Source organism: Leptosomus discolor, chromosome 16 (genome assembly GCF_034619465.1).
Source record: "Leptosomus discolor isolate bLepDis1 chromosome 16, bLepDis1.hap2, whole genome shotgun sequence".
NCBI classification, from domain to species: Eukaryota; Metazoa; Chordata; class Aves; order Leptosomiformes; family Leptosomidae; genus Leptosomus; species Leptosomus discolor.
The window spans coordinates 15,163,700-15,177,475 of NC_141406.1; the positions used below are offsets into that span (position 1 = coordinate 15,163,700).

General features: G+C 52.5%; 1 protein-coding gene across 2 annotated transcripts in view; it reads right to left on the reverse strand.

Moving 5' to 3' along the window:
* CORO1C (coronin 1C) overlaps positions 1-10,670 on the reverse strand; it is a 55,940-nt gene extending 45,270 nt beyond the window's left edge. Inside the window, exons 1-2 of one of the 2 annotated variants that reach the window (XM_086474460.1) lie at positions 7,088-7,307; positions 5,909-7,051 (exon numbers count right to left, since the gene is read on the reverse strand). In XM_086474460.1, coding sequence (XP_086330586.1) covers positions 5,909-7,051; positions 7,088-7,307 — 1,363 coding nt within the window. Of the gene's footprint in view, positions 1-5,908; positions 7,052-7,087; positions 7,308-10,654 lie in introns of those variants that run through there. The other variant, XM_086474464.1, reaches the window with a different exon arrangement.
* Positions 10,671-13,776: the final 3,106 nt, after the last annotated feature.

Consider the following 13,776-nt stretch of genomic DNA (forward strand, 5'->3'; position numbering starts at 1 on the left):
CTCTCAAGGGCTGCGTGTTTCTGTTCCTCCAGGGAACTCGCAGAGCAGATGAATGATGCTCGATCAGTGCCCACGTTGCGCAGTGTTTACCATACATGGCCAAAACCAAAAGCTAGTCTAGCTTCCTTATACGTTTTGGTCAATATTTGCCATTTCATTTGCATGCAGTTAGGTGCTTAAGGGGCCTAATTTTTCAGGGGAGTGACACACCTGCAACTCCCCTTATAATCCTTCAGAATTTGGAGAAATATGTGTGTCGTGATGAGCAGAGCACCCTCCTCTTCCCCCACGAAACCGCGACAGGACTGTGAACTACACCCTGTTACGTGATAGCTGGGTGTGAAAACGTGCAGAAAAGCCTCTCAGATACATTTGCCAGGGTCTGGCTGTTGACTACAGCTGATGGAAATATCGGATGCTGGAGTAGCTACAAATTAAACAAACAAATGTTATCCAACATTTGTTAAACTTTGACACTAGTATAACCACTGATTCAATAATTAGGAAAACCTCTCTTACGCACTGAGCAACACCTTGATTAAAGAATTATACACCCAAAGATTAGAGTTGCAAACCTGCATCCCTGCCACACACTGCCCGCGGCACCAATTACCATGAAATTAATGCCTTCCTCCTGAAAGCCAGCCCAACACACCTACTCTCCACCCTCCTCCGTCTAACAACCTCTTTAAAGCTGAAAAAGAAGAAAACAAAAGCAGTTTGGCAGCCTCAGAGCAGACCTGCAGGTAGTCTGTAGTCTAGTGGGTTTAGGTTGTGATTCATCTTTTCCACGTAGGTACGTGACTTGTTGAAGGTCATGCAATGAGTCAGTGATAGAGCTGAGTGTCTTGACTGCCAGTCCCATGGCCATTAATTCATTAGGAGTCTTGAACCTGTGCGTGTGGCTTAGAGCTTTATAAAAAAGATATCATACGAGGATATAAAATGGTGCTTAAAAATACAGGTAGGCACAGCTCCTTCTAGCTCAAAACAGTGGGCAAGCTTGAAACGGTATTTTAATCATGGGCCAGGCAATGCTTTACCCTGGGTTGAAAAACAACAGCTTCATGGCGGTACCCAGAACTACCCAACAGCTTGGAAGAGACACCAAGGAAGAGGTTTGGCATCCGTCTAGAAAGAGAGCGATGTACGGAAGACGCAAAGTGAAATTTCTCCTGAGGAATCTGCTGGTCCTCTCAATAACTGCCACCTGAAGGGCTATTTCCTGGCTCATGCTGCTGCTGCAGGGATGGATCCTCCCGCAGCACAGGTTGCTCAGCGCGGATTGGGAAGAGTCACTGAGGATGGTCTGGGAAGGAAACGATACCTGCTGCGTTTTTGCTAGCGCTTCTTTAAACGTTTGGACGGAAACGCTCTAAAGATCGCTTGGGTCCTGACCAGGAGTTATGAGCTATTTAGACCGCAACAGCTCACTGTACAAGGTGATGAAGAAATGACACGAATTTCAGGCTGAAGTCTTCCAGAACAGAAGGAACGGCTGAGGTTTTGCACGTGCTCTTTGGTTCCACTGTAAACAGTAATCTTCATCACTTCAGCTGAATAAACTCACTCTAACAAACAGTACTGAAATTATAGCTGGAGTGATGCAAGCCCAACAACTTGTCAAAATATGTCACAAATTCTAATTTTTGTGAAGGAAAATATCCCATTACCAAATTCTTGCAGCTACAAGGAACCATACCACAAAGTCTGTCCTTCTATCAGTACCAATACACCTGATTATTAAATATTTGCAGAAAAGATTCAGAATTTATTCAAAAAATACATTTCACTAGTTTTACCGATCCCACACATTTTACCCTCTGCTACATCGATGCACGGTGGCTGCCAACAGCCTATCTCACAGCCTTTATACGGAAACAGCACCGTGTCTGCAGACTCCACCTCTGAAACTGATGTCAGCAGCTAAATTTAGCTTCCTTGCAAATATGCACCAACTCCATCACTGCAATAACTCACACCGGGCTGTTCCTATGATGATCCTGGCGTGCCTTCTAAGTAAGGCGTTTGGCATGCCCCGCAGCCGTCCTTGCCAGCGCGGTGCTATTCGTTAGAAAAAGTAAAGGTGCAAACACCTGAGGCACCTCTTTCTAGGAGAAAATGGTTGATGGCTCCTTTGGCCTTCGGCTGACGTGATGCAACTTAGCTTGGAGTCTCTGGGCGATCTCAGATGGACGGCAAAGCCGGTCGTTCAGAACCAGTAAAGTCACTCGGGGGATGAATTTGTCTCAAACGTTTCAATTCGCTTAAATCCTCGTTGCTAAATATATTCTGAATGAAGGAAAACGGCTTACGGAGGGTTTAGAGAGATCAGCAATTTAAAGTCCTGTTATTTTGCAGCTTAGCGTCTAAGTCACACAAAATATGACAGTTTGCGTTTCAGACCTCGGGGTTTGCAAATACCCAAGTTATACAACTTTTGAAGGGCATTTGTGCCCACTATTGATCTATTCAGTTCTTGAAGCCTTTTGATTTATTATTATATTTAAATAACTTTACAGGAAGCACTAGGTTCTCCCTCCTGAAAGTTGCGTATTTTAATATTTCTTCTTCTATGGCTCTCGTGATTTAGATACACGACGCCAGATCCGGCAGCACTGACAAGAGCTGCTCCCATGGACATCATTTCACTTAACATTCCAGTAATGTAGTGGGATTTTAATGTAGGGAAATCTGAACTGATTGCAATGCAAAAAAAAAAAAAAAAAAAATAAAAGAAGCCATTTTCTGTGTGTGGAATAGCATTAGGTTTCTTCTTTCTGCCTCACTTTCTCTGTGTCTGTTGGGCACATCTCGAATGGTGAGGGTACCTTTATTAAACTGCTCACAAGCCTGGTTTTTAAGGGACATTTCAATGGTCATCAGAGGTTGAGCAGCTGCCAAGACAGAATTGTACTCACAGCCACCACATAACAGCTCTTGATTATGGCTTAATCGATTCTGTCTCTTGGATGGGATTACGTGTTCCGCCCAGGGAAGTGTTGCCCTGTGCCGCCCTGTTCCCCAGATCCAGCAAAGTGTTTGTCTGGAGAGAGCGAGCAAAATCCATTTGGTTTGGCCTTATTCAATCCTTGGCCAGAAAGGGGAGCTGTAGAATTATGGAATGAAGATAAGGAGAGCAATATATTCAATTGGATTTTTCGAATGACAGCCAGGGCGAAGTGTACCAGCGTGTACCAGAGCATGTGGACAGGGAGGAAAGAGGAAGATGCGATTTACAGCAGAGGGGTGGGAGTCAGCACCCCTTGGTTTGATTCCCAGGTGTGCCCCACCTTCCTGTGTGACATCGGACGAGCCCCTGTGCTACTCCCAGACCCTGTAAATGGGGGTCAGGTCGCAAGTGCCCTCCCCAAAGGGTCATGAAAACCCGCTGGGGTGAGCGAGCACTGGCGATGACATCGTTTGTGTGCTGCTGGGGAGGGATGGAGGATGCCAGAGAGTGGTAAGTAATAAGAAGCGAACATTAAGTCAGGATGGGCATTAATAATTTATGCTGTTGTTATTAATGATTTACAATACCTTTCATAACGCGCATTTATGACTGCGTACACACGCTCTCGTGCATGTTATGTGCAGTAATACAGATGTCACACACCCCCCTGCCAACTCCTCTATAGGAAAGGCACAGAAATAAGTGGTGCCCTCAGTTTTCACAGTGAAAGGAAATCTCTAAATGAATTCCGAGCTCGTATATTTCCTCAAGTAGTTTTCTCCTCCATCATTGTATGGGACTGTGACATTTTTCTTTCTTTCTTTTTCCCCATTTTTGCCATAAAGGGGAGGCGGTCCCACCACCTAATTAAAATGTTGGGACACCAAATTAAAAAAAAGCAATTAGTTGCAACAGATGGGATTTGCTTTGTTGCCGCCTCCACTGCACCAGATGATTAACTAGAAAGAGAGAGACAAGAAAGCAGAACACACACAAAAAAAAAAAAAAAAAAAAGGAAAAAGCAAGCTGTATTTTATTTACAACACGAATATGCTGGGACTGACACTTCCTATCACTCTGAATAGCAGCAAAAAGACCCGCCAGGCACCACGCAACGAGCAGGGGCTCTGAGCAGTGAGCAGTAGCGTGAGGCTTGGCACCGTGGTCCCTGTAGCGCTCCATGTTACACTTATCACCCATCCTAGTCTTGTCCTCATTATTCAACCAGTTTTGAATCCTTTTGCCATCTTGTTCTGCTTCTCTCCCTGCTGTCTAGGATCAAGTTGGACCAAAGGTGCTGGAAAAGTCAGAGGTGTAAGAAAGGAATAAGAAGATATAAGAAAGGAATCACATAATGGTAAACAGATGCAAGATCTGTTCAGCTGGGCAGTACGAGATTCAGGAAGATGGATATTCAGAATCAGATTAAAAAAACCCCAAAACAAATGCAAACGAGGCTATGTCACAGATTTAGGAAAATGAGAAGCTATTCCTCTTCTTCTTTAGTGCAGCATTTTCAGCGTTCAGCACTGAAATAGACTGTCTTGACCCTCCCTCCCTATTTCTTCTGAAGAACAAGCAGGTAAACATCTGTCAGGAGTGATTTAGCTGTAGCCGGTATTGCCTTAGGGCTGGAGTGGGATTCCCTGCTCTCCCTTCTCGCCCCCTCCCTGTGTAAGATCACCTGGTGCATCCACCTGCTCCTTCTGCTCCCCGCAAAGGATGCCCGCCTCCTTGCTGACGAAAACATCCCTCTGTCTGCTCTGGCTGAGGAAAACACACCAGATCAGCTGTGCCATTTCATCGGATAGATCTCCCGCTCGAGGAGCAGCGGAGAGGCTGTGGGGATCCAGACACCCTGATAACGCCAGCACCAGCGCTGCTTCATGTGCAGAGCCCCAGTCTGCCAGACGGCAGAGAGTTTACGGTGACAAATATTTCACAACCCTATTTCTTTAAATGACAGTGTGTCTTCAGATGTTTCTTGAGAGGACAGGGTCTATTTTTCATCGCCGTAGGTTTTTTTGTTGTCGCCGACACACACACAAACTCTGTTCATATCCTGACTTGGTTTCATGACTTCTGTGAGTGGCAATAATTGACAGCACAGCGTACCAAGCGTGGTGGGATAATCACACCTATTTTTTAAGTTAACATGATATTCAATTCAAAACTAGCAAAGGCTTCCTGTGCCTTAACACATTTATTTTCCCTTATAAGGAAATCCACAATCCCAGATTGTCAATAAACAGAAGGTGCAGGTTAACCAACATGAGTCCTTGCAGGATCCAAACTTTCAAACAAACGCTCACTTCTAATCAATCCCTATTTCTGCCTAACTGCTGTTTTACCAGTAAAATTTAAACAAAGTTCATTTATCCATAGTTTTCAGTGAAAGGGCTTCCAAGTGGATATCGTTCTCCTGAAAGCCTTACTCAGCTAAGTCACAGTGCTGGAGAAAAAGGAAAGTAATGCCTCCATCCTGTGCCATAACTAAAATAAAACTACATTGGCTCACCCGGTGCCTAGAGAGACAGCAGCAAATAATCCTAAATGGTGGTGGGAGAAAGTATGCGGGCGCGTCGGCACTGTATCCATCCATGAAAAGCAGCAGGGGGGTGCTGGATATTACGCTTATTTATATACAGGAGAGTCTTAAAAAGCAAATCTCTTTCTCACAAAAAAGTTTCACTGCAAGAAGTGCTTTTACTGAGCAGACAGTAGATGCGAATCAACACCGGCTTTTCGCCCTGCCCCGTTAGGACCACAGATCTCTCCCCGCCCCCAGCCCATCCCGCCTGTCGCTCGGCTGGGACGAGGCAGGTAGTTTCTGAAAAACCTCGCGACCGCCACGCTCCCACCTCCCCTCACCGCCCAGCCCTCGGCTGTGGATCCACCCTGGCCCCACGGCACCAGGGGCTCCAGCCCACCCGCGGCAGAGCCGTCACGCCTCACCTTTTCTGGCAGCGCTGGGCGGTGGCGGCGCTGCCTTCCCCTCCGCTGGCTTGGGCTTTTCGAAGGTTTTCTTTGCGTCGGCAACTTTAAGCACTTTCTCATCCTCCTGACTCTTCCTCCCCTTCCGCTCCGGCTCCTCTGAGCCCCCTCCTCCTGCAGTCCTGCCTCCAGTGAGCTGCTCCGCTCCTGCAGCTACCCACTGCTCCTTGGCAGGCTTCACTGCATCGCTGCGGGGCTCCAGCAGCGCCTCCGTCATTGCCACAGTCTTGCTCATACTCAAAGCCAGGCTCTCTTTGCTGTGGGACCTGACAGGAGGGGCCGGTGGGGTTTTTTTCTGGCCGTAGGAGTCGAGTATCCCTGCATCTGCTTCACCCCCGAGCTGCTCCCTGCTCTCAAGGAGCTGGCTGCTGCTCTGTCTTGAAAGCTTCTCAGTGTCTTTAGCCACCGAAGCATAATTTGCAACTGCAGAGACCATTCTCTCGAGGCTCGTCGCTACCTGCTTGTCTGGCTCGGGCTTCCTGGCCGGCTCCTCCTCGCCGGTCTGGCTGTTCTGGCAGAGGTCCGGAGTGCCGTCAGGCAGGGGGGCGAAGCTCATCGCCTGCCTGAAGCTTTCAGCTGCCTTGCTGCTTTCTCTGGGGACGTAGGAAACAGATGTTGTTGCCTCCTGTTTGCTTTGCAAAATGTAATCCATGAGCATGGCGTTTCGCTCGAAGCTGTCCGATCTGATGGGGACACTTGGCTTGTTTCGCTCTGAGGGAGAGTTCAGGGTCAGTTTATTCACTTGCCTGCTCTCTGCACTGCTTTCAGAGTCCGAACGGCTTATCTGCCTCCTCAGGACTCCCTGGAAAGCGTTGAGCCTGTTTAGGCTCGGACTTGCCGCCTTCCTGTCCCCTGCGTAGCCCTCCTGAATCACAGGTACCTTGTGCTCTGTCGCTTCCCATTCCTCCTCAGGTTCTGCTTCTGCCTCTTCGATCAGGCGCCTGTACTCGCTCTCCTCCAGCCTGTACACCACCGGCTTCACCGTCCTGCCCGTCCCCGCTCGCCTGTGCCCAACCTCCATCTCGTACACCTTCGGAGGGTCTTCACCCTCCTCCCCTCTCCCCCACCCTTTCGACATGGGGTGGTCTTCCAAGCACGGCTCCTCTGCCAGCCCCCGCTGCCCTCTCTGCCCGCTGCTGCTCATCTCTGACTTCTTGGCAGGGGCTTGTGTGTCGCTCCCAGGGTCGGGCAGGTCCCCCCTCTCCAGCCTGTGCCCCAGGCCCTCCTGGCCAAGTTGCAGCAAAGTATAATCCTCGCATATCCCTGCAGAGGCTCCCTGGGAAGAAGCGCAGTCTCTCCCCCTCGCTTTACTTGTGTCATCCCGTAAATATCCATAGTACTGCCAGGTGGAGGCTTCCATGGCCGGGAGCTCAGTCACCGTAATTCCTGGTCCAAATGCTTTGAATCTGGCCAGCCAAGATTTCTTCCCACCTTGGGTCTCGGCAGACTTTCAGCACCGCCTTCTCCTTCCTCCGCTACTGGGAGAGACGGAGGCAGCTTGGAAGCCTCCGTGCCTGGGTCATGTGAATCGGCGTTTTTTAGCCTCATGGCCAGCAGAGATGAAAATGCACGTTGGCACGATGGAGCCCATCCTCTGCGGCAGGGCAGGAGGCTCTCTCTCAACAAAACAGCTGTCAAAGTTGATGCTACGCTGGTCCCTACCCAAATATATCTCACCTGAATAACTGTCAGAGCAACCCCCAGCTTCTAATGTGCTGGTCCAGAGCCCTTTACAGGCAGGACTTGCTACCCACCCGCATCTTTCTTCAGGGACTCTCCTCTTTTCCCCAACCTGCTGCAGGAATAATTCCCTATGGTCCCGTGCAGCAATCCTCCCTGGCTTCCCTCCGATCTCGCTGCTTCCAGTGTGGTTTACTGCCAGGTCATCTGCTGCGGCTCGTCTGGGCAGGATCACCTCCGTCAGCTCCTCCGTGGGTTTCACGGAGAGCTTGGAAACCCACATCCGTGCCCCTGGCACTCCTCCCTGCCCTGTGCCTGGCAGACATGCAGCGTCTCCCCCAGCGCTCCTTCCTTGGAAGCGGCACGCAGCCTTGGTCCGCATCCCAGGGGTTTGGGGAGAGATATTGCCTGCACGGAGCACGCAGGGCAGAGCCGGACCAGCTGGAATGATCCGCGGGAATATGTTATTGCTAAGGGAATTACTGCGACATCAAAAAGTCTTCCCGAGATAAACAGAGAAGCCTGACAGCAGCCTCAGAAACAAGTTTCCCTTAGGAGACTCCAAAACATAACTTCACAAAAATCTCGATTAACGCTTTGGGCATTTCTTTAAACAACCCTCCCAACAGAAAGTTCCTCCCTTTGGATCATCCTTCTGCCAAACGGGCTCCTGTAAACTCTCCGGAAGGAGGGGGAGCAGGGGAGCTGGAGGGCTCTAATCCGTTTATACACAGCCGGGATGCCTGGCATTGCAGCCAGCCGCGGCGGCCGCCACGGCTCCCACCCCAGCAGCTCTTCCCCAGCAGTTCTTTGCCTTTTATGGTGCACGAGGTGCCGGCTGCCCGAGCCCGATCCGGGGAAGCATCCCGCGGCGGGATGCAGGAAAACACCTAGATGGACCCTAAAGAGCCGCAGGCAGAGGCGCAGCCTATGCAGGCACCTCTGCGGTGCCGGGGCTGAGCCGGGCGCCGCTTCCCAGCAGGGGTTGTTACCCCAATGTCAGCCCTAAGAGGTTGCAAACAGCCCCTCAGTGACCTGCCCACCAGCTCCAGGCTAAGGGCATCCTGCTGACCCTCAGGGGGGCTGCAAAATCCCGCTGGGGCCTCATCCAGTGCCCCTGGGGACCCTGGCAGCCCTCTGAGTGCAGCCTGGACCATGGTCTCTCATGATGCCACCACCTCATCCACAAGCCGGCTCAGAAGTGAGTGCCGGTCACCATCAAGGGGAAGGAGCAAGGGACAACGGTTATTCCAGCCCTTATCAGCCAGCCAGGCCCCCTTGCAGGGACAGTTTTTTATCAATGCACATTGCAGAGCTGCTCTGCAGCGAGACAAAACACCATTTGTTACCGCTGGAAGTTTGAAATCCCTGCTGAGGCTGCCCAAAACAAACACAAACGTTTCCCAGCAGGACCGGGGCCGGCGGCCGGGCTCCTGAGCCGAGCCAGCAGCCGGCGATGCTCCCTGCTGACACCAGCAGTGCGGGGGCACCTCACAGCACCGATCCCGCCGGGTAGGGAAATGTTGCAGCATTTGCTGCAACGGGAGTGATGAAATTTTAAAGCCAAGTCACCTCTTTGTGGGATAAACTTGCCAGACACGTTGGCGCGATGACCTGATCAATAATTTGGGGTTCTTCCCCTTGAGCCAACGCCCTTGGTCCCCCATGCCAAAGCCGATTACGTTCTAGGTTTCTCGCAACCCGTCATGATTTGGAGATACCATCGTGATTTTTTTTTTTGGCTTGCCCTACGCGGGGATCCGAGAGCCCAGGGCTGGTGTGGAAGCTGCAGAGCTGTGTCACCAGACCCGGGTTTGCCCTGCCCTGCAGTGGTTTGCACCGCTTCGCTGCGAGCTGCTTATTAAACACTCAGTGAAGTCTGACATGGGAGTAACGCAGTTTCTGCTCCTGAACCGTCTGCATAAAAGGAAATGGCAGCTGCAGCATCGCTGCTGCCCCATCCTTCAGACCAGAGAGGAAGAGACTTTTAGGGAATATGCAACACCCAGCGTGAGGGCCAGGGCCGGAGCAAACCGAACCAGCTCATGAGCTGCTCCCCGGCCCAGTGGCTCCCCTGGCTGAAGCAGCAGAGCTGCTGCTATCGATAGGAAACGCCCAAGAGGACCTGCCACCGCAGGAGCGCCGAACAGCAGCACATCTGCAACGGCTGGACGGGGCCAGAGCCCCACTGGCAGCGCCACTCAGCCCATGCCTGCTGCAGCCCCGCATCCGCTGTCCCTCCAGCCCTTGCGGGAACCAGCTCAGCTCAGCTTCTGCTTAGAAAAATATTTACATTTCGACCTCTTTCAGGGCGAGCGTGGCCGTGCAGCCACGACCCAGTGTAAATAGCCACGGAGGCGCCCTCCTGGGGCTGCAGGCACTGGAGACCCGCTCCCGGCGCAGCGGCTTCTCCTCTTTGCTGCACCAGGCGGCTGGTGTGGAAGTGCAGCTGCGGCCCTTCGCGTCCTCCTCGCTGCTCCTCCGGGCGCGTCGCTTTGTTCGCTAAAACCAGCCTCGCTCCCCTGCCAAACCTGATCTTTTCACCCAATAACATCGTAGTATCTGCTCACCACCCCAACATGAAACTGGGCAACACTGGTAGGGAACCCTTCTCCTCCCATCAGGGGCAAAGAACGGAGTCAGAGGGTCCTTGAGGAGATCTGCTCCTTTCTGATTACTGCTCGGTACCGCTTGCAGGCTCCTCTATGGGGCAGGCGAGGTGAGGGGCCCAGCTGGATCTCATGTCTTCCCACCGCCCCGGGTCCCAACCAGGAGGGCACCCAGTGTCAGGCTGCCCTCGCCACGATCTGCCCACGGTGGCTTCATGCTCAGGCATCTCCTTTCGCCAGTGAGGCTATAAATAAACCCTCCGACGGTCGCCGGAGAGAACTTGTGTTGCTCCAGATGTTGCCTGGCTTTGCCATGGCAACATCACAACAGGATGTAACATTCGGCCAGAACAAGAACTGCTCCGTAAAGAACCAACTTTCGATCATAACAAGAACAAAAAAAGACACACCAACTCACCAGCAGTCACAGGGCACCCTCCGGCCATGTCACAGTCCTGTCCTGTGGTGCCTCTCTAACGTAGAACCTCTTACATGCAACCGGTGAGACGCCAAACTGCAGTTATGGTGGGGAGGTGTCCATCTTTGGGAAGCCCCGAGGAGCAGGGAGCATCCTCTTGTGAATCAGCTGAGGCACCTGTGAGTTAAATGAGCTAACAGCAAACATCTGACCCGCAAACGGCATTAGCTGAGGGCCAGCTCTGTCCTAAGGCCCTCCAAAGCGCGCTACAGTGAGGAAGCAGTTGTCTCCCCAGACCAGAGCTCTCGGGCTCCCAGCTCTGCTGTAGCTCAGCGCTGGCGAGAGCTAACCCCGGGGTGTAAAACCTGCACACACGCGTGCATGCTCGCTCCCACTGAGTTCCTTCGGGTGGAAGCATGTCCGGGCAGCTCTCGGAAGGCCTTGACACAAAGCCAAGCGTTCCGTGCTGGGGCGACTCAGCCCGGGGTCTCTGTCCTGGATCGGGGAAGCGTCAGATGCCGGTTGCAGCTCCTGCAGCGGGTACCTGCCCATGCAGTGGCGGACCAGCTCAGCACCCTGATCCCACATCTGGGGGAAGAGCCACTTTTCCACCAGAGATGCCTTCAGGTGCAAGGAAAAGGTGAAAACCCTCACAAACCCATCCCAGGGAGCCCGGGGCTCCGTCCTCCATCATTTGCAGATTATTTTCCCAGCTGGTGAACTCTGTAAGTCCCTGCAAAGCTGTGAGAGCAGCCCAGAAAGGTGCCGGTGACACTAAGTGGCGTCAGCCAGCGTGTCCCACGTTATGGCTGCAGGGTGACACCCTGGAGGTGAAAGGAAGGTGTTCCCCAGCCCCTTGCTCTCCCACAGCACCCTTCTTGCACCAGAATCAAGCCCAGCCTCTGCTAAGGCTGCTGTAGGACTTCAGTCACTTTGTTCACCCCAACGAGTTTGTGGCCTGAGCTCTGTGCGCATGAGGAGTCGGCAAATTAGCACCAATTAGCAGCAAAGCGCTGGTCCCTGCCCAGGTCCGGCTGGCTGGACCCGGCGAGAGGGTCGCAGTTCCTCGGGGCTGGGTGCCGGGGTGGGGAGGGCAGGCAGTAAACCACGCTTCGCTGCGCTCGACTGACGGGTGACAAAGAGCTGCCAACTCCAAGCTGAATCAACCCCCCCAAAACCCCTAAAAAGCAAATATTTCTGGTGGGGGTTAACGACTCTTTGAGGCAATTAGCAAATGTGCCAAAGCTGGAGAGCATCCCCAGTCTGCGCTTTGCTACCCTGCCAAGGGAAACACTGACATCTTCCTCCCTGAAGCAGCTCCGAGAGTGAGAACAATCCCAGGCGGTAACAAGACTCCTCGCAGGCACACGAGACAGATACTCGCTGTTTGCCTTTAAAGGCAAAATGTGGTGAATGCCCGGGAAGGGCTGGTCCCACCTCGGGTGGATCATGGGGCGGCAGCAGGATCAGGGCAGAAGAGCTGCATCCCAGGGTTCAGCTCCTCGGCTTTCCCACCGGGGATCTGTTCTTCGGAGGAGACGGTAGCACGGGTCTGTGGGAACGAAAAAGCCCACGTCGCTGCAGCAGCACCAAGCCCCTCTCCAAATAAGTCCTTTTCTGTGAGGGGAGGGCTCAGCACGGCGCAGGCGTCGCTTCCACACGCGCGGCCGCCCCGCTGCCAACATCCGCTCGGTGCCGGGGAACGCGTGCTGAAACACGAGCAGCTGCTCCTTCAACCCAGCCTGGGGTCTCTTGCAGAGGCTGGGCAGAGAATTACCGATTTCTGTTCTACTCCTGCCTCCAGAAATTCAGCGTATTTTTTATTCCCTTCCCTTTTCCACTTAAAACCCCTGCACGTGAGCCCACGCCGCAGCTCTGGGGGGGGTTTCCGCAGCGCAGATGAAACACGTCCAGTGCCGCAAGGACGCAACCGAGATGGACGAAGGCATCTCCTGATCTGGCCTTCAGGGACAGCAGAAAACCACCAGAACCCCCCCAAAAAAGAGGGGGAGCACAGCCAGGAGGGGAAGAGATAACATGAGGCAGGGGACAGCGGCTGCTGCTCCGATGATAGGCGCCCGTCGCCTCCTTTCCTTCCCGCCCCCGCCAGGCCTGTGCCCCATGGCCGGGCTGATCCTTCCCCACCTCCAAGAATGCTGCAAAGCTCAGTTGTAGAAGGAAAACCAAAAAAGTTTATTTTTCTCACAAGAAGCACAGAAAATATACAGTACATTTTTACAAACGAAAGTAAAAAAAAAAGTGCATTATGCATCCCCTACCGCGCACGTACAGTACAAAAGATACTGCATATTTAAATATAAACCCAGAATTAACAAATACCATGAAATAAAAGGAACGTTGTTATCGCAGAGTACAGCAATGCACTGGAACAGCTACACGTTACTCACCCGCCCCTCCTCTCCGGGTCTCTGCTCACGGTCTAACCAGGACGGTCTCCCCCTCCCAGGTCGGGAGCCGGCTCCCGGGCAGAGAGCAGCTGAGGGGGACGGCAGGACGTGACCGAGCCGAAGGGCACCTTCGTGGAAAGGACGACCAGGACAGCTATTGCTACCGCACAGACCGACAGAAGCCTGGACTGGAAATAAGGTGCCAGTTTTGTGCATTTTGGGTTTTCTGGCAGAACGGGACTGGGTTTTGATTCACACCCGGCAATCGGCTGAGCAAAGCGTGGCCGGCCGGCGATGGGGCGGCTCCCCGGACAACCCCCGTCCACGTTTCTGCAGCCATGCATAGATAAATGGGGGCGCCGGGAGCTGCAGCCGCCACGGTGGCGTCTCCACGTGGCCCTTTGGTTTCGCCATGTACAGAGCGGAAGGGAAGTGGTTAGCAGTGCTGAGCTCACCGGGGATGGGAGGTCGATATGCAGAAGTGGTAACGGTCTCACTGCCACCAGAAACACCAAAAGCACCAAAAAACCAAACAAGAAAATTACCAGCAAACAGCAGAGTTGAACAGCTCAGCATAAATACACAGTATTTGTAAACTATTATTAAGGCACTCCATTGTAAAAGAACAATTACAACACGTGGGCGAGGACAAACATCTACAGTCTCATGCAACAAATCTAACGAAGTCTGCAAAGCATCGTACGTTTGGCTACG